The sequence below is a fragment of the Lithobates pipiens genome, unplaced genomic scaffold (assembly GCF_037356315.1).
Source record: "Lithobates pipiens isolate NorthernLeopardFrog02 unplaced genomic scaffold, aLitPip1_a1.2 Scaffold_18, whole genome shotgun sequence".
NCBI classification, from domain to species: domain Eukaryota; kingdom Metazoa; phylum Chordata; class Amphibia; order Anura; family Ranidae; genus Lithobates; species Lithobates pipiens.
The window spans coordinates 13400725-13425967 of NW_027507758.1; the positions used below are offsets into that span (position 1 = coordinate 13400725).

Here is a 25243-nt window from a genome sequence, read left to right on the forward strand (position 1 = left end):
TGGAGCAGAGATCAGTGTTCACTAAATGAAAGCCCAGCCCCCCCAACAGTTAGTAACACACCCCTAGGAACACTTAACCCCTACACTGCCACCCACTGGTTAACCCCTTCACTGCCAGTGTCATTTACACAGGAATCAGTGCATTTGTATAGCACTGATCGCTGTATAAATGACAATGGTCCCAAAAATGTGTCAAAAATGTCCGATGTGTCCGCCATAATGTCGCAGTCACAATAAAAAATCGATGATCGCACCATTACTAGTAAAAAAAAAAAAATTATTAATAAAAATGCCATAAAACTATCCCCTATATTGTAAACGCTATAACTTTTGCGCAAACCAATCAATAATCGCTTATTGCGATTTTTTTTTACCAAAAATATGTAGAAGAATACGTATCGGCCTAAACTGAGGGAAAAAAATGTTTTTTTATATATATTTTTGGGGGATATTTATTATAACAAAAAGTAAAAAATAATGCATTTTTTTTTTTTTTTTTAATTGTCGCTCTATTTTTGTTTATAGCGCAAAAAATAAAAAACGCAGAGGTGATCAAATACCACCAAAAAAAAGCTCTATTTGTGGGGAAAAAAAGACGTAAATTTTGTTCGGCAGCCACGTCGCATGACCGCGCAATTGTCAGTTAAAGCGACGCAGCGCCCCCGAAACGCAAAAAGTGGTCTGGTCTTTGGCCAGCAAAATGGTTCCGGGGGGCTGAAAGGGGTTAAGGCTACTACCACCTTGTCCCAACATATCACAAATTTTGTGCTTCCTGGAAAATGGAGAGAATACAATTACTTTGAGATTAACTTACTCTATTTATGTATTTGTGGTATTTTGTGCTACTTTTGTTTATGATTTGATACATTTTGTAAAAAGAAAATCTTTTTAAATATTTACCGTTTGTCAATTTTTCGTTGAGGCACCGCGATAATCCCGTTCGTTCTCTTTAAATTTATTGCTTTTGTTGTAACTACATTTTTCTGGGATGAGGTGCTGTATCTACAATGGACCCCTTGCCACATTATTTTCACAAACCAATTTTTCATCCCAAAGATGATCAGTAGGGTTGAAGTCAGGACTCTGTGCAGGACACTCGCGTTCCTCCACGACAAACTCATCAAACTGTGTCTTTATGAAGTTGGCTCCACTCTTCATTTCATCACCAAATGAAAGCCCAGCAAAGTAGTTGTGATGATAAGTACGGTGTTACTAACACGTGCCAAATTGTGCCTAGGCATTAATATCTGTTTTACTCGCAGGCATGAAGGGGTTAAACGAAAGTTTTTGAAGTTCAGCTTGAAGCCCCACAATGTAATTTTTGTCCTGCGAGTAAAGTAGATCCGTGGAGGTTAAAAAATAGTGAAGAATTCATCTTTCGTGATTTCAGGATCCAACACCGGATCTGCCACAAAATTGACATTGGTGTTGGGATGTTTGATACATTGTAACCATTGATTGATGGGAGTCATTATGATGTCATAGAGACCCGTTTTGCTGTCTTTGCTCCCACAGATGCAGACTCTGTACGCCTTCGATGAGGAAGACACGGAGATGAGGAATAAAATCGTGGAAGATCTGAAGACGGCACTGCGCACCCAGCCCATGAGGTATGGTGACCCCTACTGTTCAGAGGTCAGAATGCATGTCATGTGATGCACCTTTTTCCCAAAGGGCTCCCCTTATGTCATCAATGTGGAAGTTGCGTCATCAAAGAGGAAATCCGGAATCAGTAAATGTTGTTTATATCAGTGGTGATCAACTGTGTTGATATGAAGGGCCTCCGACATGTGTGGCCCTCCGACATCACCAAAGGGCCCCAGATAAACTTCAGGGAATATTTGATATCAGAGATAGCAGACATACAACAGGATATAGTCAAAGACTATGGACATGATAAGGAGACTGGAAACATGATACAGGAGATGGTCAGAGATTGCAGACATGGTACATGAGATGGTCAGAGACTGCAGACATAGTACAGGAGATGGTCAAAGACTGGAGACATGATACAGGAGATGGTCAGAGATTGCAGACATGATACAAGAGATGGTCAGAGACTGCAGGCATGATACATGAGATGGTCAGAGACTGCAGACATGATACATGAGATGGTCAGAGACTGCAGACATGATACAGGAGATGGTCAGAGACTGCAGACATGATACAGGACATGGTCAGAGATTGCAGACATGATACAAGAGATTGTCAGAGACTGCAGACATGATACATGAGATGGTCAGAGGCTGCAGACATGATACATGAGATGGTCAGTGACTGCAGACATGATACAAGAGACGGTCAGAGACTGCAGACATGATACAGGAAATGGTCAGAGATTGCAGACATGATACAAGAGATGGTCAGAGACTGCAGACATGATACATGAGATGTCAGAGACTGCAAACATGATACAGGACATGGTCAGAGATTGCAGACATGATACAAGAGATGGTCAGAGACTGTAGACATGATACATGATATGGTCAGAGACTGCAGACATGATACAGGAGATGGTCAGAGACTGCAGACATGATACAGGAGATGGTCAGAGACGGCAGACATGATACAGGAGATGGTCAGAGACTGCAGACATGATACATGAGATGGTCAGAGATTGCAGACATGATACAAGAGATGGTCAGAGACTGCAGACATGATACAGGAGATGGTCAGAGACTGCAGACATGATACATGAGATGGTCAGAGATTGCAGACATGATACATGAGATGGTCAGAGACTGCAGACATGATACAAGAGATGGTCAGAGACTGCATACGTGATATAGGACATGGTCAGAGATTGCAGACATGATACAAAAGATGGTCAGAGGCTGCAGACATGATACATGAGATGGTCAGTGACTGCAGACATGATACAAGAGATGGTCAGAGACTGCAGACATGATACATGAGATGGTCAGAGACTGCAGACATGATACATGAGATGGCCAGAGACTGCAAACATGATACAGGACATGGTCAGAGACTGCAAACATGATACAGGACATGGTCAGAGATTGCAGACATGATACAAGAGATGGTCAGAGACTGTAGACATGATACATGATATGGTCAGAGACTGCAGACATGATACAGGAGATGGTCAGAGACTGCAGACATGATACAGGAGATGGTCAGAGATGGCAGACATGATACAGGAGATGGTCAGAGACTGCAGACATGATACATGAGATGGTCAGAGATTGCAGACATGATACAAGAGATGGTCAGAGACTGCAGACATGATACAGGAGATGGTCAGAGACTGCAGATATGATACATGAGATGGTCAGAGATTGCAGACATGATACATGAGATGGTCAGAGACTGCAGACATGATACAAGAGATGGTCAGAGACTGCATACGTGATATAGGACATGGTCAGAGATTGCAGACATGATACAAAAGATGGTCAGAGGCTGCAGACATGATACATGAGATGGTCAGTGACTGCAGACATGATACAAGAGATGGTCAGAGACTGCAGACATGATACATGAGATGGTCAGAGACTGCAGACATGATACATGAGATGGCCAGAGACTGCAAACATGATACAGGACATGGTCAGAGACTGCAAACATGATACAGGACATGGTCAGAGATTGCAGACATGATACAAGAGATGGTCAGAGACTGTAGACATGATACATGATATGGTCAGAGACTGCAGACATGATACATGAGATGGTCAGAGATTGCAGACATGATACAAGAGATGGTCAGAGACTGCAGACATGATACAGGAGATGGTCAGAGACTGCAGACATGATACATGAGATGGTCAGAGATTGCAGACATGATACATGAGATGGTCAGAGACTGCAGACATGATACAAGAGATGGTCAGAGACTGCATACGTGATATAGGACATGGTCAGAGATTGCAGACATGATACAAAAGATGGTCAGAGGCTGCAGACATGATACATGAGATGGTCAGTGACTGCAGAAATGATACAAGAGATGGTCAGAGACTGCAGACATGATACATGAGATGGTCAGAGACTGCAGACATGATACATGAGATGGCCAGAGACTGCAAACATGATACAGGACATGGTCAGAGACTGCAAACATGATACAGGACATGGTCAGAGATTGCAGACATGATACAAGAGATGGTCAGAGACTGTAGACATGATACATGATATGGTCAGAGACTGCAGACATGATACAGGAGATGGTCAGAGACTGCAGACATGATACAGGAGATGGTCAGAGACAGCAGACATGATACAGGAGATGGTCAGAGATTGCAGACATGATACAAGAGATGGTCAGAGACTGCAGGCATGATACATTAGATGATCAGAGACTGCAGACATGATACAGGAGATGGTCAGAGACTGCAGACATGATACGGGAGATGGTCAGGAACTGCAGACATGATACATGAGATGGTCAGAGATTGCAGACATGATAGAGACTGCAGACATGATACAAGAGATGGTCAGAGATTGCAGACATGATACGGGAGATGGTCAGGAACTGCAGACATGATACATGAGATGGTCAGAGGCTGCAGACATGATAGAGACTGCAGACATGATACAAGAGATGGTCAGAGATTGCAGACATAATACGGGAGATGGTCAGGAACTGCAGACATGATACATGATATGGTCAGAGACTGCAGACATGATACAGGAGATGGTCAGAGACTGCAGACATGATACAGGACATGGTCAGAGACTGCAAACATGATACAGGACATGGTCAGAGATTGCAGACATGATACAAGAGATGGTCAGAGACTGTAGACATGATACATGATATGGTCAGAGACTGCAGACATGATACATGAGATGGTCAGAGATTGCAGGCATGATACAAGAGATGGTCAGAGACTGCAGACATGATACAGGAGATGGTCAGAGACTGCAGACATGATACAAGAGATGGTCAGAGACTGCAGACATGATACAGGAGATGGTCAGAGACTGCAGACATGATACATGAGATGGTCAGAGACTGCATACGTGATATAGGACATGGTCAGAGATTGCAGACATGATACAAAAGATGGTCAGAGGCTGCAGACATGATACATGAGATGGTCAGTGACTGCAGAAATGATACAAGAGATGGTCAGAGACTGCAGACATGATACATGAGATGGTCAGAGACTGCAGACATGATACATGAGATGGCCAGAGACTGCAAACATGATACAGGACATGGTCAGAGACTGCAAACATGATACAGGACATGGTCAGAGATTGCAGACATGATACAAGAGATGGTCAGAGACTGTAGACATGATACATGATATGGTCAGAGACTGCAGACATGATACAGGAGATGGTCAGAGACAGCAGACATGATACAGGAGATGGTCAGAGATTGCAGACATGATACAAGAGATGGTCAGAGACTGCAGGCATGATACATTAGATGGTCAGAGACTGCAGACATGATACAGGAGATGGTCAGAGACTGCAGACATGATACATGAGATGGTCAGAGGCTGCAGACATGATAGAGACTGCAGACATGATACAAGAGATGGTCAGAGATTGCAGACATAATACGGGAGATGGTCAGGAACTGCAGACATGATACATGAGATGGTCAGGGACTGCAGACATGATACAAGAGACGATCAGAGACTGCAGGGATGACACAAGAGATGATTAGAGACTGCAGACATGATACAAGAGATGGTCAGAGACATTAATAGAGGGGGCATCATAGACTAGAGATATGATGCAAGAGATGGTGGGCGATACCACAGCCTTCTGTTTTCAGGAAGCTATGTCCAGCACCCTGACCCCCCCCCCCCCCCAGCCTTGATCTGCCTGTATTGCATAGAGATGCAGACAGACCCAGTGTTGACAAAGTATGTAAGAAAAAAAAGAAAACACTAAAGTTGTAATAATTTAATTAGAATATTGATGGGGAAGTGGGGGGGGGGGGGGGGGCAGGGAAGGCAAAATATAAGTAGATTACACTTCAGCTTTGATACAATGTAATAAAGCATCCTATTGGAGCCGATGTGTGATCAGTGCGGTGCCTTCGATTCATCACCGGGCCGATCTCAGGCCTCCTCCGCTCGGCACGATAAATGGCTGCTTTTGTAAGCGCTGATTATCATCTGTTTGTTGCGGGGAGAGACGCTTTCTGGGTCATTAACCTTAATAACGAGATAATTGGCGAGGAAATCTTCCCACACTAATTATTTAATTTTAACAAAGCTTGCCGAGGTTTTCCATCCAGTCTCTATGAACGGCGGCGGAAATGTAATATTAACCCTCCCGCTCTCGTCGCGGGAAACCGGGCCAAGCAGCAAAGCCGTCTTAAAGGGGAACTGGAGGATAATGTTGAACCTCTTCTTGTCTACTCGAAAACTACTGTTCCCCCCCCCCCCCCCCCCCCCCCATCCATTATATATTTTCTGAAAGAATAGACCCTGGAGAATAAAATGGCATTAGTTCAATTTGAATTGGGCCTGTTTATGGAGACAATGCAGGTCTATTAGACCCCAATGTCTCCTCTACCCTCCAACATAGCTAGTCAAGCACAGATCTTGCTAGAGTAGCTGCATCGAGGAGAGACAGCTGTGACCCCGGAAGTGATGTAATGCATGTTACTTCCGGGGTCATTAGTCACAGTGCGGATCAGGGAAATAACGTTCCCTAAAATCCTCCTGTTTTCATTGTAAAAGCAGTTTCCCAGTCCCCGGCTCCACAGAGGCCAGTTTATTGCCCTTCAGACTCTATGGGGCTTAACTGTGCCCAGTGTGAGTAGAAAAAGTACATAACACCTAAATTCAATAGGAGAAAGAATAGTGAACCATTGTTGGTGTCAGTGAGAGGAATAGTGCCCCATCGTTGGTGTCAGTGGGAGGAATAGTGCCCCATCGTTGGTGTCAGTGGAAGGAATAGTGTCCCATCATTGGTGTCAGTGGGAGGAATAGTGCCCCATCATTGGTGTCAGTGGGAGGAATAGTGTCCCATCATTGGTGTCAGTGGGAGGAATAGTGCCCCATCATTGGTGCCAGCGGAGGGAATACTGCCCCATCATTGGTATCAGTGGCGGGAATAGTGCCACATCATTGGTGTCAGTGGGAGGATTAGTGCCCCATTGTTGGTATCATTGGGAGGAATAGTGCCCCATCATTGGTATCAATGGGAGGAAAGGTGCCCAATTGGTGGTGTCAATGGGAGGAATAGTGCCCCACCATTGGTGTCAGTGGAGGAATAGTGCCCCATCATTGGTGTCAGTGGGAGGAATAGCGCCCCATTGTTGGTATCATTGGGAGGAATAGTGCCCCATCATTGGTATCAATGGGAGGAAACGTGCCCAATTGGTGGTGTCAATGGGAGGAATAGTGCCCCACCGTTGGTGTGGAGGAATAGTGCCCCATCGATGGTGTGAGCAGTGCTCCACTTTATGCACAGATGGATTGTGCCTCCCTTATCCTGTAAGGGCTTCGCTATACTGCTGCTCCTCTGAAAAGCAATCCGCAGTTGATCGCTTTTCAGAGAGCATTTAAGAAGTGGCGAGAAGCTGATATGTCCTCTTCTCACCTCTTGCTTTAACCTTCAAAAAGCCGGCCTGTTGCAGGGTGGGTTGCGGCACTATTCACTGAAGTGGGTTACGCCCAGTGTCGGTATCACCTGCTGTGTACAGCCGTGCCCTAGTTTTGGTAGGCAGTCGGGGAGGGGGGCAGTAAAACTGCCGCTCAATTGCATGCTTTTACTACCCCATGTGAATGAGCCCTAAGTGTCTTGCTGAACGCCGTGGCGCAGCACAAGCTTCGTATTTAATGGGCGGAACGCGTTGTTTACAATCCCTCGGCATAACGAAGCTGCGGAGGCCGCGTCTTATCCTAATTGGCCGATGCCTAATGCAACTCAATCCGTTTTAAAAATCACAAATAAAAACGTGTTTATGAGTTGGCGCGGAAAGCGGATCTGAGCTTGGAGAACCGCCACCTAAGCACCACCGTCTGAGTCATCTTCAGATCCTCCCACATCCGGGGGGGAATCGGCTCTGGCGGACAACCTCACTACCTGGAGAAAGGGAGCCCTAGACATCCCCCTCCCCCCTCCACGGCTGCGTTCATCCGATGAACCGCGATCGTCTCATCTGTTAATAATCAGAAGGCGTATCAGCGACGCTTCGCGGGGTCGCCGCCGTGCGCTCGGCTAAACTCTTCTTTTAAGCCTTTTGGCAGCGAGTTAAAACCTTTTTAATAGCTGGAAGCGGCCAAGTTTCTCGTTAAGGGCCCGCGTCCCGGCTAATTTCCAGAGACTCGACTCGTTGGCTGCCAAGCGGGCACGCCGCCAGCGGCCCCGGAGCTCCGGCCAATCCCCTACATGCTAATGGTAATAATACTGGGGACGGGGGGGAGCCGCAAGCCGTTAACGAGCAGCAGCCCCCGCAATGTGTATATAAATAATACAGGAAGAGCGATGACATCATCACTTTAATACAGGTGTGTTATAAAGATCGAATCTGGACTCAATCAGGGTGGGAGCGCCAAACGCCGCGCAATTCCGCTCCTTCCACGTCGAGCGGGAAGGTTATAAAGTCAATGGTGTATTCTGAACGTGCGCCGTGTATTAAAAACCATTATCAATTATTTATAATTAAATACCATTTGATACTTTGTTGTGCCTCAGCGCTGCTGATTTCCTGCAGACCTCTTTATGCCAACGTGCCCTCAAGCGATGGTCTAGCGATGGTCCAGCGATGCTCCAGCGATGCTCCATTGATGGTCCAGTGATGGTCTATTGATGGTCCAGCGATGGTCCATTGATGGTTCAGCGATGGTCCATTGATGGTCCAGCGATGGTCCAATGATGGTCCATTGATGGTCCAGCGATGGTCCAGCGATGGTCCATTGATAGTCCAGCGATAGTCCAGTGATGGTCCAGTGATGGTCCAGCGATGGTCCATTGATAGTCCAGTGATATTCCAGTGATGGTCCAGTGATAGTCCAGCGATGGTACATTGATGGTCCAGCGATGGTCGCCCGGCACAATTCTCAGGACAGGTTTTACCAATGGTGACAACCAGTTGGGCCCCCCTGGCATAGGTGACAACACGGGAGCCCAACTGGGAGACGGGCACTGAGAGTTGTCACCCGTTATCAGGCTGCATTCACACGTGCGTTTTTTGTGTTGTCGCGCGACACGCATAGGACCACCCTCTTAATTTGATGGGCCGCCCTACATGCGGTGTACAGACCCGGGAACTCAGCACAGGGATGGTGGAAACCCTTCATAATGGGCACAACAGGTGGGCAGACCCAGAAACTAAGCACAGGGATGGTGGAAACCCTTCATAATGGGCACAACAGGTGGGCAGACCCGGGAACTCAGCACAGGGATGGTGAGAACCCTTCATAATGGGTACAGCGGGTGTACAGACCTGGGAACTCAGCACAGGGATGGTGGAAACCCCTTATAATGGGCACAGCAGGTATACAGACCCGGGAACTCAGCACAGGGATGGTGTAAACCCTTCATAATGGGCACAACAGGTGGGCAGACCCGGGAACTCAGCACAGGGATGGTGAGAACCCCTCATAATGGGTACAGCGGGTGTACAGACCCGGGAACTCAGCACAGGGATGGTGGGAACCCCTTATAATGGGCACAGCAGGTATACAGACCTGGGAACTCAGCACAGGGATGGTGAGAACCCCTCATAATGGGCACAGTGGGTGTACAGACCTGGGAACTCAGCACAGGGATGGTGGAAACCCTTCATAATGGGCACAACAGGTGGGCAGACCCGGGAACTCAGTACAGGGATGGTGAGAACCCCTCATAATGGGCACAGTGGGTGTACAGACCTGGAAACTAAGCACAGGGATGGTGGGAACCTCTCATAATGGGCACAGCAGGTGGGCAGACCCAGGAACGGTGTGCCCCCCATTTAATTGAATGGGTTTGTTCAGTGGGTGGCACTGCCTGCCTAAACATTATAAGGGGGGAAACTTTTTGCTGTCCTGCAATGCAAAGCATTGTGGGTACGGTATGTGTACATCCCCAATTGCCTTTGCACCTCATGGTAGAGCAGTGGTGGCTCAGCCATGTTTTTTTCTGCCCCGCCCCAACCACGATCATATTTAGTTAAAGAAGCATCTCAAAGCGATTAATCATTTTCCTCCCTAACCTATTGACTCAGTTTGATCGAATGCGATGTGAAGTCTAAATCAGCCTGACAGGAACTTTCTGGATATTCGATTGTTTGCACATGTGATGGCATTTGATCGAATTGCACATCGATTGGATGAAGAAAATAAAAAATCTAAGCGCGTGTGGCCACTATAACAATCAGGGAGGGGAAAACGTTCAGATTTGGGGGTTTGCGGTGAACGCGGTTTGCAGGTTTCCGTTCCCGAAGCAGCGCGTTCGGCTCTGACCGGTAAAGCAGGCGTTTTATGTCGATGGAGATTCTCGGCGCCGCTCCCCTGGCATAACGTGACCTGTTGCTATTTCGGGAAGGTCCCACTTCCCTGCGAGCACCGCCTGCTGTTTTGGCGGCGGCGGTGGCGAGTTCTCTGCGCGCCGGCGATACGTCCTTCCAGCCTCACACGCCCGCCTTGTTGCCTTAGAAATAAAATGGTTTACAGAAAACAGTGGCCTGGGTTCGCTTCTGCTTTTTTGCTCTTGTTCCTGAACCAAAAAAAAAGAACAGAGAATTCCAGATGTTGAGATTCCATGGACCGGGACCCGGCCAGCCAGGCCAACGCTGGAGAGGCTCCACATCCAATACTGAGGGGGAGGGGGGGGAGCTCCATCCAGGAACACATTCGTTCTTTCTCTGCTGAATAATTCGAGGGGATCCTCAGACAGGTGAATCCTCGTTAATGGGAAATTAAAGATACAAATTGTGACTGAATTTCATTACCGCCCCCCCAAAAATCTGCTTCACTGGGGGGCACATCACCCCTCCCCCCCTCCCCTTCACCGATGTGATCATTGGGATTGTAGTGAGACGACTTTAAGGGAATAAAATTTCTCATAATGGGCACAGCAGGTGGGCAGACCCGGGAACTCAGCACAGGGATGGTGGGAACCCCTCATAATGGGCACAGCGGGTGTACAGACCTGGGAACTCAGCACAGGGATGGTGGGAACCCCTCATAATGGGCACAGCGGGTGTACAGACCTGGGAACTCAGCACAGGGATGGTGGGAACTCCTCATAATGGGCACAGCAGGTGTACAGACCCGGGAACTCAGCACAGGGATGGTGGGAACTTCTCATAATGGGCACAGCAGGTGGGCAGATGTGGGAACCCCTCATAAAGAGCACAGCAGGTGTACAGACCCAGGAACTCAGCACAGGGATGGTGAGAACCGTTTATAATGGGCACAGAAGGTGGGCAGACCCGGTAACGCAGCACAGGGATGGTGAGAATCCTTTATAATGGGCACAGAAGGTGGGCAGACCCGGTAACTCAGCACAGGGATGGTGAAAACCCCTCATAATGGGCACAGCAGGTGTACAGACCTGGGAACTCAGCACAGGGATGGTGAGAACCGTTTATAATGGGCACAGAAGGTGGGCAGACCCGGGAACTCAGCACAGGGATGGTGGGAACCCCTCATAATGGGCAAAGCGGGTGGGCAGACCCGGGAACTCAGCACAGGGATGGTGGGAACCCCTCATAATGGGCACAGCGGGTGTACAGACCTGGGAACTCAGCAAAGGGATGGTGGGAACCCCTCATAATGGGCACAGCGGGTGTACAGACCTGGGAACTCAGCAAAGGGATGGTGGGAACCCCTCATAATGGGCACAGCAGGTGTACAGACCTGGGAACTCAGCACAGGGATGGTGGGAACCCCTCATAATGGGCACAGCAGGTGTACAGACCTGGGAACTCAGCACAGGGATGGTGGGAACCCCTCATAATGGGCACAGCAGGTGTACAGACCTGGGAACTCAGCACAGGGATGGTGGGAACCCCTCATAATGGGCACAGCAGGTGTACAGACCTGGGAACTCAGCACAGGGATGGTGGGAACTCCTCATAATGGGCACAGCGGATGTACAGACCCAATAAGCCTCAAGAAACCTTGAAAGGGATGGACCACAGCAGAAGACCACAGAGGAGTTTCTTCTGTCATCTAGAAGCAGTGAAATGAGGCTACAGGGGGCTCCGGATCACTGAAACTGAAGCCTAAAATAATGACCTACAGAGACCCCGTCATACAACATTCATATCAAGAACAATCTTCCCATCAGATGATTTGGGCATCTAACATATAATATTATTATTAGAACATCCAGAAGTCCTGAGACTGCCGCTGGGTTCCGCCATACAGGGTGTGACGCCGGCAGCCCCAGCAGACTCGGAGCTGTCGCTCTGTAGTATTCCACTTCATTCTTCCTCCAGCAGTTACATCCAAGGTGATGTAGACAGGTGAGGAGAGGGGAGAAGGAGCTGGGCCAGCACAGACAGAAATTAGACACTCCTAGAGGAGGCGGGAGCTATGAAGTATAAGGCTCCATTCACACCCGAGCCTTTGAGTACTTTTCCAGCATTTTTTCGCGCATTTTTGGCGCAGTTTGTAAGCAGATTTTTTGAGTCCCCCTTATATCAGTGTCCTCATCTGAGTCCCTCCTTATATCAGTGTCCTCATCTGAGTCCCCCCTTATATCAGTGTCCTCATCTGAGCCCCCCCCCTTATATCAGTGTCCTCATCTGAGTCCCCCCTTATATCAGTGTCCTCATCTGAGTCCCCCCCCTTATATCAGTGTCCTCATCTGAGTCCCCCCTTATATCAGTGTCCTCATCTGAGTCCCCCCTTATATCAGTGTCCTCATCTGAGTCCCCCCTTATATCAGTGTCCTCATCTGAGTCCCCCCTTATATCAGTGTCCTCATCTGAGTCCCCCCTTATATCAGTGTCCTCATCTGACCCCCCCCTTATATCAGTGTCCTCATCTGAGTCCCCCCTTATATCAGTGTCCTCATCTGAGTCCCCCCTTATATCAGTGTCCTCATCTGAGTCCCCCCTTATATCAGTGTCCTCATCTGAGTCCCCCCCTTATATCAGTGTCCTCATCTGACCCCCCCCCCCTTATATCAGTGTCCTCATCTGAGTCCCCCTTATATCAGTGTCCTCATTTGACCCCCCCCTTATATCAGTGTCCTCATCTGAGTCCCCCCTTATATCAGTGTCCTCATCTGACCCCCCCCCCCTTATATCAGTGTCCTCATCTGAGTCCCCCCTTATATCAGTGTCCTCATCTGACCCCCCCCCCCTTATATCAGTGTCCTCATCTGAGTCCCCCCTTATATCAGTGTCCTCATCTGACCCCCCCCCTTATATCAGTGTCCTCATCTGAGTCCCCCCTTATATCAGTGTCCTCATTTGACCCCCCCCTTATATCAGTGTCCTCATCTGAGTCCCCCCTTATATCAGTGTCCTCATCTGAGTCCCCCCTTATATCAGTGTCCTCATTTGACCCCCCCCCCCTTATATCAGTGTCCTCATCTGAGTCCCCCCTTATATCAGTGTCCTCATCTGAGTCCCCCCTTATATCAGTGTCCTCATCTGAGTCCCCCCTTATATCAGTGTCCTCATCTGAGTCCCCCCTTATATCAGTGTCCTCATCTGAGTCCCCCCTTATATCAGTGTCCTCATCTGAGTCCCCCCTTATATCAGTGTCCTCATCTGACCCCCCCCCTTATATCAGTGTCCTCATCTGAGTCCCCCCTTATATCAGTGTCCTCATTTGACCCCCCCCCTTATATCAGTGTCCTCATCTGAGTCCCCCCTTATATCAGTGTCCTCATCTGAGTCCCCCCTTATATCAGTGTCCTCATTTGACCCCCCCCCCTTATATCAGTGTCCTCATCTGAGTCCCCCCTTATATCAGTGTCCTCATCTGAGTCCCCCCTTATATCAGTGTCCTCATCTGAGTCCCCCCTTATATCAGTGTCCTCATCTGAGTCCCCCCTTATATCAGTGTCCTCATCTGAGTCCCCCTTTATATCAGTGTCCTCATCTGAGTCCCCCCTTATATCAGTGTCCTCATCTGAGCCCCCCCTTATATCAGTGTCCTCATCTGAGTCCCCCCTTATATCAGTGTCCTCATCTGATCCCCCCCTATATCAGTGTCCTCATCTGAGTCCCCCCTTATATCAGTGTCCTCATCTGAGTCCCCCCTTATATCAGTGTCCTCATCTGACCCCCCTTATATCAGTGTCCTCATCTGAGTCCCCCCTTATATCAGTGTCCTCATCTGAGTTCCCCCTTATATCAGTGTCCTCACCTGAGTTCCCCCTTATATCAGTGTCCTCATCTGAGTTCCCCCCCCCTTTTATCAGTGTCCTCATCTGAGTCCCCCTTATATCAGTGTCCTCATCTGAGTCCCCCCTTATATCAGTGTCCTCATCTGAGTCCCCCCTTATATCAGTGTCCTCATCTGAGTCCCCCCTTATATCAGTGTCCTCATCTGAGTTCCCCCTTATATCAGTGTCCTCATCTGAGTTCCCCCCCCCCTTTTATCAGTGTCCTCATCTGAGTCCCCCCTTATATCAGTGTCCTCATCTGAGTTCCCCCCCCCTTTTATCAGTGTCCTCATCTGAGTCCCCCCACTTATATCAGTGTCCTCATCTGAGTCCCCCCTTATATCAGTGTCCTCATCTGAGTTCCCCCTTATATCAGTGTCCTCATCTGAGTTCCCCCCCTTTTATCAGTGTCCTCATCTGAGTCCCCCCTTATATCAGTGTCCTCATCTGAGTCCCCCCTTATATCAGTGTCCTCATCTGAGTTCCCCCTTATATCAGTGTCCTCATCTGAGTTCCCCCCCCTTATATCAGTGTCCTCATCTGAGTCCCCCCTTATATCAGTGTCCTCATCTGAGTCCCCCCTTATATCAGTGTCCTCATCTGAGTCCCCCCTTATATCAGTGTCCTCATCTGAGTTCCCCCTTATATCAGTGTCCTCATCTGAGTTCCCCCCCTTATATCAGTGTCCTCATCTAAATCCCCCCCCCTATATCTCAGTGTCCTCATCTGAGTCCCCCCTTATATCAGTGTCCTCATCTGACCCCCCCCCTAATATCAGTGTCCTCATTTGACCCCCCCCCCCTTATATCAGTGTCCTCATCTGAGTCCCCCCTTATATCAGTGTCCTCATCTGACCCCCCTTATATCAATGTCCTCATCTGAGTCCCCCCTTATATGAATCCCCTCCCCCTTATATTAGGCTTTTGGTGTGACTGTGTGTGACAGTGATTCTCATTACGGGCCAGATGTGGCCCCCGGGCCATAGTTTGGAGACCCCTTCTCTAAGGCTAAGGTCACACTACAGCAGTCTCCTAAAAAGCAACCCCGTGGTTCAGCCTCCTGAATGTAATTTGTTTTGCTCCTTTTTCTTGTCCCCTCACAAAAACGCTGGAATCTCAGGAGCCCCCCCCCCCCACTGTTACCGCAGAGATCCCGGACCAGTCTGCACATGGAAGGATTCTCTTCCTCCAGCAGATTTCCTCTTCCTTGAATGATAGTCCAGTTCTGTTTTATCTGAAAAATAAGAAACATTGTTGCGGTTGTTGTGATGTATCTCAGGATTGATATTAAACATTTCTGTCCGCAATCACTTGGATCCTATTAAAGTTTTCTGTGCCTTGTTTTTTCCAATGCAAAAAAAAAAAGAAAATCCTCCGGTGTTTTTCTTTCGCAGGTTACAGAGCGGATTTTATGACGGCTTTTTAGGTGTCTGCGCCTATTTTCAGGGAAAACACAAATATCACCAATGAGCTTTTTTTGGAAAGCGTCCAAAATCAACCCGAAGAGTGTGTGTGGTGTTCTCTGGTATAGTCCTGAAAGCAAGGCAGTGCGTGCCCGGATCTACAGTATAGTTCCCCGGGCAGGGTAGTGCCCAGATCTACAGTATAGTTCCCCGGGCAGGGCAGTGCCCAGATCTACAGTATAGTTCCCCGGGCAGGGCAGTGCCCAGATATGCAGTATAGTTCCCCGGGCAGGGCAGTGCCCAGATATGCAGTATAGTTCCCCGGGCAGGGCAGTGCCCAGATATGCAGTATAGTTCCTCCGGCAGGGCAGTGCCCGGATCTAGAGTATAGTTTCCCCGGGCAGGGCAGTGCCCAGATATACAGTATAGTTCCCTGGGCAGGGCAGTGCTCAGATCTACAGTATAGTTCCTCAGGCAGGGCAGTGCCCGGATCTACAGAACAGTTCCCCCGGGCAGGGCAGGTCTGGGTCTAGAGTATAGTTCCCCCGGCCAGGGCAGTGACCTGATATACAGTATAGTTCCTCCGGCAGGGCAGTGCCCAGATCTACAGTATAGTTCCCTCAGGCAGGGCAGGTCCCAGGTCTAGAGTATAGTTCCCCGGGCAGGGCAGTGCCGGATCTACAGTATAGTTCCCCGGGCAGGGCAGTGCCGGATCTACAGTATAGTTCCCCGGGCAGGGCAGTGCCCAGATCTACAGTATAGTTCCCTGGGCAGGGCAGTGCTCAGATCTACAGTATAGTTCCTCAGGCAGGGCAGTGCCTGGATCTACAGAACAGTTCCCCCGGGCAGGGCAGGTCTGGGTCTAGAGTATAGTTCCCCCGGCCAGGGCAGTGACCTGATATACAGTATAGTTCCTCCGGCAGGGCAGTGCCCAGATCTACAGTATAGTTCCCTCAGGCAGGGCAGGTCCCAGGTCTAGAGTATAGTTCCCCGGGCAGGACAGTGCCGGATCTACAGTATAGTTCTCTCAGGCAGGGCAGGTCTCGGGTCTAGAGTATAGTTCCCTGGGTGGGGCAGTGCCCGGATCTACAGTATAGTTCCCTGGGCAGGGCAGGTCCCAGGTCTACAGTATAGTTCCCTGGGCAGGGCAATACTCCCTGGTGCAGGACAGTACCTAGTTTCAAAGTATTGTCCAGTTCTAAATTATGGTCCCCAGGGCAGGGCAGTACTTGATTCTATAGTATGGTCCCCGTGGTAGGGCTGTGCCAGGCTCTGTAGTATAGTCCCTGGGGTAAGGTAGTGCCTGGTTCTAAAGTATAGTCCCCGGGCAGGGCAGGTCCCAGGTCTAGAGTATAGTTCTCCGGTCAGGGCAGTGCCTGAATCTACAGTATAGTTCCCCGGGTAGGGCTGTGCCCAAATCTACAGTATAGTTCCCTTGGCAGGGCAGTGCCCAAATCTACAGTATAGTTCCCCCAGGCAGGGCAGATCCCGGGTCTAGAGTATAGTTCCCCGGGCAGGGCAGTGCCCGGATCTACAGTATAGTTCCCTGGGCAGGGCAGGTCCTGGGTCTACAGTATAGTGTGTAGGGCAGGGCAGTGCAATACTCCCTGGTGCAGGACAGTACCTAGTTTCAAAGTATTGTCCCAAGGGCAGGGCAGTGCCCAGTTCTAAATTATGGTCTCCAGGGCAGGGCAGTACGCGGTTCTATAGTATGGTCCCCGTGGTAGGGCAGTGCCAGGCTCTGTAGTATAGTCCCTGGGGTAAGGTAGTGCCTGGTTCTAAAGTATAGTCCCCGGGCAGGGCAGGTCCCGGGTCTAGAGTATAGCTCCCCAGGCAGGGCAGTGCCCAAATCTACAGTATAGTTCCCCGGGCAGGGCAGTGCCCTGATCTACAGTATAGTTCCCCGGGCAGGGCAGGTCCCTGGTCTAGAGTACAGTGTGTAGGGCAGAGCAGTGCAATACTCCCTGGCGCAGGACAGTACCTAGTTTCAAAGTATTGTCCCCGGGTAGGGCAGTGCCCTGTTCTAAATTATGACCCCCAGGGCAGGGCAGTACTCGGTTCTATAGTATGGTACCCATTGTAGGGCAGTGCCAGGCTCTGTAGTATAGTCCCTTGGGTAAGGTAGTGCCTGGTTCTAAAGTTTAGTCCCCGGGCAGGGCAGTGCCTCATTCTATAGTACAGAACTGGATAATGTGCCCCTGTGTACAATGCCAGCTCCATAAAGACATGGTGTGACTAGTTTGGGGTGGAGGAAATTGAGTGTCCTGTACAGAGCCCTGACCTAAACCCTTCTGATCATCTTTGGGATGAATTAGAATGCTGATGGTGAGTCAGGTCTTCTCATCCAACATCAGTACCTCATAAATGGTACTAATTCCCACAGACACCCCCCAAAATCTTGTGGGAAGGCTTCCCAGAAGAGGGGAGGCTGTTATAGCCACAAAGAGGCCAACTCCATATTAATGGCCATAGGAGGGAGAGGGGGCAACTCTATATTAATGGCCATAAGGGGAGGGGGGCAACTTCATAGTAAGTCCTATGAGGTGAAGGTGGAAACTACATATTAATGGCCATGGGGGAAATGGAGCAAATCTAATAATGGTCATGGGGGAGGAAGGCAATGCCATATAAATGGCCATAGGGAGAGAGGGGCAACTTTATATTAATGGGCATAGGGAGAGAGGGGCAACTTTATATTAATGGCCATGAGGAGAGGGGGCAGCTCCATTTTAATGGCGATGGGGGAGGTGGGGGCAACTCTATATTAATGGTCATGGGGGAGGGGGCAACTCCATAATAATGACCATGGGGTGATGGAGACTACTCCATATTAATGGCCATGAGGGAAGGGGGGCAACTCCATATTAATGGTCATGGGGGAGGAAGGCAAATCCATGTTAACGGCCATAGGGAGAGGGGGGCATCTTCATATCAATAGTGATGGGGGGAGGGGTGAAACTCCATATCAACATTCATGGGGGAAGGGGGGCAACTCCATAATAATGGTCATGGGGGAGGAAGGCAAATCTATGTTAACGGCCATAGGGAGAGGGGGGCATCTTCATATCAATAGTGATGGGGGGGAGGGGTGAAACTCCATATCAACATTCATGGGGGAAGGGAGGCAACTCCATACTAATGGTCATGGGGGGAGGGGGCAACTTCATAATAATGGCCATGGGGAGATGGAGACTACTCCATATTAATGGTCATGGGGGAAGGGAGGCAACTCCATATTAATGGTCATGGGGAGATGGAGACTACTCCATATTAATGGCCATGGGGGAAGGGGGGCAACTCCATATTAATGGCCATGGGGGAGGAAGGCAACTCCATATTAACGGCCATAGGGAGAGGGGGGCAACTTCATATCAATTGTGATGGGGGGAGGGGTGAAACTCCATATCAACAGTCATGTGGGGAGGGGGGCAATTCCATATTAATGGCCATGGGAGGGAGAGGGGGCAACTCTATATTAATGGCCATAGGGGGAGGGGGCAACTTCATATTAATGCCTATGGGGCGAAGGAGGAAACTCCATATTAATAGCCATGGGGAAAGGAGTAAATCTAATAATGGTCATGGGGGAGGAAGGCAATGCCATATTAATGGCCATAGGGAGAGAGGGGCAACTTCATATTAATGGCCATGGAGAGAGGGGGCCGCTCCATTTTAATGGCCATGAGGGAAGGGGGGGGGTGCTATATTAGTGGTCATGGGGGGGGGGGGGCAAACTCCATATTAATGGCCATGGGGAGAGGGAGACTACTCCATATTAATAGCCATGGGGGAAGGGGGGCAACTCAAAATTAATGGTCAAGAGTGAAGGAGGGCAGCTCGAATAATGGCCATGGGGGAGGAAGGCAACTCCATATAAACAGCCATAGGGAGAGGGGGGCACTTTCATATCAATGGTGATGATTGGGGGGGGGGCTCCATATTAAGGGCCATGGGGGTAGGGGTGAAACTCCATATCAACAGCCATGGGGGGGAGGAGGGGGCAACTTTATAATAATTGCCATAGAGCAGGGGGGAAGCTTAAAATAAATGATTATGGGGATGCATGTCCAACAAGCTCCTGAAGATGCAATGGTCAGTAGTGTGCTGTGTATATATATATGTGTGTACAGTATATAATATCTTCTCATGCACAAGCCAGTGCAAAGCTGAAAATGATAAAAAAAGACAGAAGGAGATCTCATAGTAAATCCAGGATATTTTCCTTGTGTTGGGAACTTTGACGACAGCATTGATCCGTGTGATCGATGGCTCTTCGTAGATCTATCTCAGTCCATGTCACCTTCTCTGAGGGTCCTGACAAGTGACGGGAGGCCTCTGATTGGTGTCTAGACCGACAATAAAAATCCCGGAGCTGCTGACAAGGACTAAGGGGGGACTTTTTTCTCCATCTTTGCATTATTGTAACGCAGGAATCTCTTGCATGCAGAGGGTCACTCGGTGCATTTAGTTCTTCATGGAAATCTTCTAATTTATGTTGGGTGAACAGTCATGGTCGTTCCCATATGCGGTCAGGTTTCCTGTAAGATAAATGGGCCAGTAGAGGTGAATGAGTAAATTCCTTGTAATATAAACGTTATGTCAGGTTATTATGGAGCGGTCTGCGCTCCGCGCATTCCATCTGTTCCGTAACTCGCAGAGCACCACGTGCCTGTCTGTGTCCCAAACTATCTGCTGAACTGCAAAGATTGGAAGGAAACCCATTGCTGATCTGTCCATCTAAAGGCGGATCTTGGCTGTCATACTGATCCCTTGGCTTCAGTACTGTTGGAACCAAGGACCCACAGCAAGTATAAAGATCCGAAAGTCCAAACTTTTTAATCTGCATGCTTGTTCTGGATTAGTAACTCTGAAATGCTGAAGCCTCAGACAACCAGGTTTAACAGAGGCATAACGGGAACCTTCAGGGCCCTGGTGCAAGAAACCGTGAAAGGGCCCCCATGAGCATTGGGACCCTTTCCATCAGTCTCAGCCCCTTTCTTCTGGTCCTGGGACCTTTCCCTACAGGCCCAGGACCCTTCTCCCTGATTCTGGGGCCCTTCTCTACAGGCTCATGACTCTTCTGCCTGATTCTGGGGCCCTTTACTTCTATTGTAGGGCCCCAGTCTTGCGCCCTTTCACATGTCCTGCAGGGGCCCCCTGTCCTGCAGGGGGCCCCCTTCCTGCTGTCTTTCTTTAGCCCCCTCCCCCCCCATGATGGCGGAACGCCAGGGCCCAGTCGCAAGTGCTCTGGTAGTACTGCCACTGAGGCATAGTTACAAAGCCAAAATAAATGGAAAGCTTGTGTAATAAGCCACACAGACCTGCTAGGATGTGGCGTTTAGCAGCCTCAGCCTGAGCTCCAACCGGGTCACATCACACCGAAGCTCACAGTGTGCAGTGACATCAAAGTAAGAAGTTTCAGCCCAGGATAGGAGCCGCTACCTACAACTGAAGGGAAGGCTGCAGGTCAAATTTTGTGTATTGAGTTCAGCCAATAGAAAAAATAATTAAAGTCCGGCATCCACAGAACCCCAAACTGACAGGTGATCCAGAGGAAGCCAAAACCCTTTTAAAAGCATGGTCCAATTTGTTCCAATGTTTGAAGGGACCCTGTCAGGTTACAATATAATCAATAGAAGAGGTATCATAGTGACCTCTCTGGTAGTCTCCCCTCCTTTCCAGCACTGCAACTTCCACAAGACTCTTCAGTCTGACACTTCAGATCCTTGTTCCCCCTATTGTGCACTGTGGGTTCATTCTCTGGTCCCTACAGCACTGCTGGGTTCTGTAATGATGCATGGGTCAGAGGATGGAAGCAGCCATGGTGAAGGACACCTGGAGGGGTCAGAAGATGGAAGCAGCCATGGTGAAGGACACCTGGAGGGGTCAGAAGATGGAAGCAGCCATGGTGAAGGACACCTGGAGGGGTCAGAGGATGGAAGCAGCCATGGTGAAGGACACCTGGAGGGGTCAGAAGATGGAAGCAGCCATGGCGGAGGACACCTGGAGGGGTCAGAGGATGGAAGCAGCCATGGCGGAAGACACCTGGAGGGATCGGAGGATGGAGGCAGCCATGGCGCAGGACACCTGGAGGGGTCAGAGGATGGAAGCAGCCATGGCGGAAGACACCTGGAGGGATCGGAGGATGGAAGCAGCCATGGCGGAGGACACCTGGAAGGGTCAGAGGATGGAAGCAGCCATGGCGGAGGACACCTGGAGGGGTCAGAGGATGGAAGCAGCCATGGCGGAAGACACCTGGAGGGATCGGAGGATGGAAGCAGCCATGGCGGAGGACACCTGGAGTGGTCAGAGGATGGAAGCAGCCATGGCGGAGGACACCTGGAGGGGTCAAAGGATGGAAGCAGCCATAGCGGAGGACACCTGGAGGGGTCAGAGGATAGAAGCAGCCATGGCGGAGGACACCTGGAGGGGTCAGAGGATGGAAACAGCCATAGCGGAGGACACCTGGAGGGGTCAGAGGATAGAAGCAGCCATGGCGGAGGACACCTGGAGGGGTCAGAGGATGGAAACAGCCATGGCGGAGGACACCTGGAGGGGTCAGAGGATGGAAACAGCCATGGCGGAGGACACCTGGAGGGGTCTGAGGATGGAAGCAGCCATGGCGGAGGACACTTGGAGGGGTCAGAGGATGGAAGCAGCCATGGCGGAGGACACCTGGAGGGGTCAGAGGATAGAAGCAGCCATGGCGGAGGACACCTGGAGGGGGTCAGAGGATGGAAGCAGCCATGGCGGAGGACACCTGGAGGGTTCAGAGGATAGAAGCAGCCATGGCGGAGGACACCTGGAGGTGTCAGAGGCTGAAGAGTCTGATAAAAGGCCTCAGTGTTGGAATGGAGGGAAGGTATTTTTGTAACCTGACAGGGTCTCTTCAGCCTTTGACACTTCTGGGAATGTTGGATCCTTGTGTCCCTAACAATGCAACATGGTTTCATCGTCTGGCCCCCTACATCACTGTTGAGTCCTGAAATGAAGTGAGGGTCAGAGGATGGAACCAGCATGTGGCAGGGAGGACATGGGGACCCGTCACTCCAGGAAGTGTCAAAGGCTAAAGAATCTTATGTAGGCTGCCGTGGTGGAAAGAAGGGAAGGTATTGCTGTAACCTGGGTCTCTTCAGTCTTAACACTTCTGGGGCGGGGGGGGGGGGGCGTTGGATCCCTGTATCCCACACAATTCAAAGTGGCCCCCTGGGGACACTCCAGGTACTTTGCAAGGCTGAAGAGTCTGGTGGACACTTCCTGAAGTGTTGGATCCTTGTGTCCCCCTGTCTTGCACTGTGGTTCATTCTCTGTTCCCTACAGCACTGGTGAGTTCTGTAATGATGCCAGGGTCAAGGGAAGCAGCCATGGTAGAGGACGCAGGGATCTGAAAGTCCTGGAGGTGTCAGAGGCTAAAGAGTCTGATAGAGGCTGCAGTGTTGGAATGGAAGGAAGGTATTTTTTGTAACCTGACAGGGTCTCTTCAGCCTTTGACACTTCTGGGAGTGTGGAATCCTTGTGTCCCCCCATCATACACAGCGGTTTCATCCTCCGGCCCCTTACATCGCTGTTGAGTCCTGTAGTGATGCAAGGGTTAGAGGATGGAACCAGCGTGTGGCGGAGGACCCAGGGAACCCGACACTCCAGGAAGTGTCAAAAGCTGAAGAGTCTGATGAAGGCTACATTGTTGGAATGGAGGATCCTTGTATCCCCCACAATGCAAAGTGGTTTCATCCTCTGGCCCCCCTACATCACTGTTGAGTCCTGTAGTGATGCAAGGGTTAGAGGAAGGAACCAGCGTGTGGCGGGGGACCCAGGGATCCGACACTCCAGGAAGTGTCAAAAGCTGAAGAGTCTGATGAAGGCAACATTGTTGGAATGGAGGATCCTTGTATCCCCCACAATGCAAAGGGGTTTCATCCTCTGGCCCCCCTACTTTACTGTTGAGTTCCGTAGTAAAGTGAGGATCGCAGGACTGAACCAGTATGTGGCGGGTCTCAGAGGCTGAAGAGTCTGATGGAGGCTGCAGGGTTGCAATGAAGGGAAGGTATTTTTGTAACCTGACAGGGTCTCTTCAGCGTTCAACACTTCTGAGAGTGTCTTATCCTTGTGTCCTTGTGTCCTGCAATGTGGTTTCATCCTCTGGCCCCTTATGTCATTGTTGAGTCCCGTGGTGAAGTGAAGCTCAGAGGAAGGAACCAACAGGTTGTTGGGGGGGGGGGACCCAGGGATCCGACACTCAAGGAAGTGTGGAAGAGTTTGATGGAGGCTACACTGTTGGAGTGTCGAGAAGGTAGGAGACCACCAGAGAAGACAATGTGATGCCTCTTCTATTACAGGGACCTGTGATCTTGATATTATTTGTAACCTGACAGGGTCTCCTTAATTGCTCAGTTTACTTAAATTGAATTTCTTTTTTTTTTCCATCTGCGTCCCTCAGGTTTGTGACCCGGTTCATCGAACTTGACGGTCTAACGTGCCTGCTGAACTTCCTGAAGAGCATGGACTACGAGACGTCGGAGAGCCGAATACACACATCCGTTATAGGATGCATCAAGGCGCTGATGAACAACTCGCAGGGCAGATCCCACGTCCTGGTCCACCCGGAGAGCATCAACACCATCTCCCAGAGCCTACGGACCGAGAACATCAAGACCAAGATCGCCGTGCTGGAGATCCTGGGGGCCGTGTGCCTGGTCCCCGACGGACACAAGAAAGTCCTGCAAGCCATGCTCCATTACCAGGTCTACGCCGCCGAGCGGACGCGGTTTCAGGTGAGGCCCAAAAGATGCCGTTATTTTACATTTAACCGCTTCAATACCGCCCACTTTCACCCCCCTCCTGCCCATTTCAATTTTCAGCACTGTCACACCTTGAATGACAATTGCGCGGTCATGCAACACTGTAATATATAATATAAGGTCAAACTAAAACCCTTTCAATGTGTATCCAATCAGGAAAGCTCTTGCACTACATAGTTAAAGGTAAATCTAAAGGAAATAAAAAAAGTATAATATATGTCCAGCCTCAAGAGACGGAATCCCCGCTGCCTGTTCAAGTTTGTCTTAAAACTCCGTTCCTCCATTCCTTTTCGGAGGGGGGGGGGGGGGGGTCACAGTTATTCCTCACACTTTCACCCAAACATAAATGAATCGCAGCCTCCCTGGCACATACAATATACAGAAATCCGTTATTTTTTTAGGCTGTACAAACGATTATTAATATGTTTCAGACCCCGTTCCCCCCGGTCCGGGCTGCGAGGCTGCGGTTTTCACAGGACGGCGGGAGGGGGGGGGGGGGAGATTTATGAAGTCGGGAAAGTTATTTGTTGCAAGTTTTCTGAACTCCGGAGTCTGCGCTGGAAGAGCCGCGGGGTGCGTGGAATCATTTCTATACATTGTATCCCCTATGGCGGATCCATTGTAGACCAGAGCGGCTTCTGTACGGGTTTTTTATTTCCCGCATATGTGTGGGCGATGAAACGCCGGACTTCTCTTTATTGTATCGTCACATCTCTGCACCAGAGGAGCTTACAATCTAATGTCCCCTCCACAGTCACACAGTATTAATATT

At 49.7% G+C, this 25243-nt stretch overlaps 1 protein-coding gene across 1 annotated transcript in view; it reads left to right on the forward strand.

The window, feature by feature from the left end:
* The window catches only part of DAAM2 (dishevelled associated activator of morphogenesis 2), a gene marked incomplete in the record, with an annotated part of 380667 nt that overhangs the window by 206722 nt on the left and 148702 nt on the right, over positions 1–25243 (forward strand). The window contains 2 exon segments of the mRNA XM_077485388.1: positions 1516–1610; positions 24111–24444. Of these exon segments, the coding sequence (XP_077341514.1) occupies positions 1516–1610; positions 24111–24444 (429 nt within the window).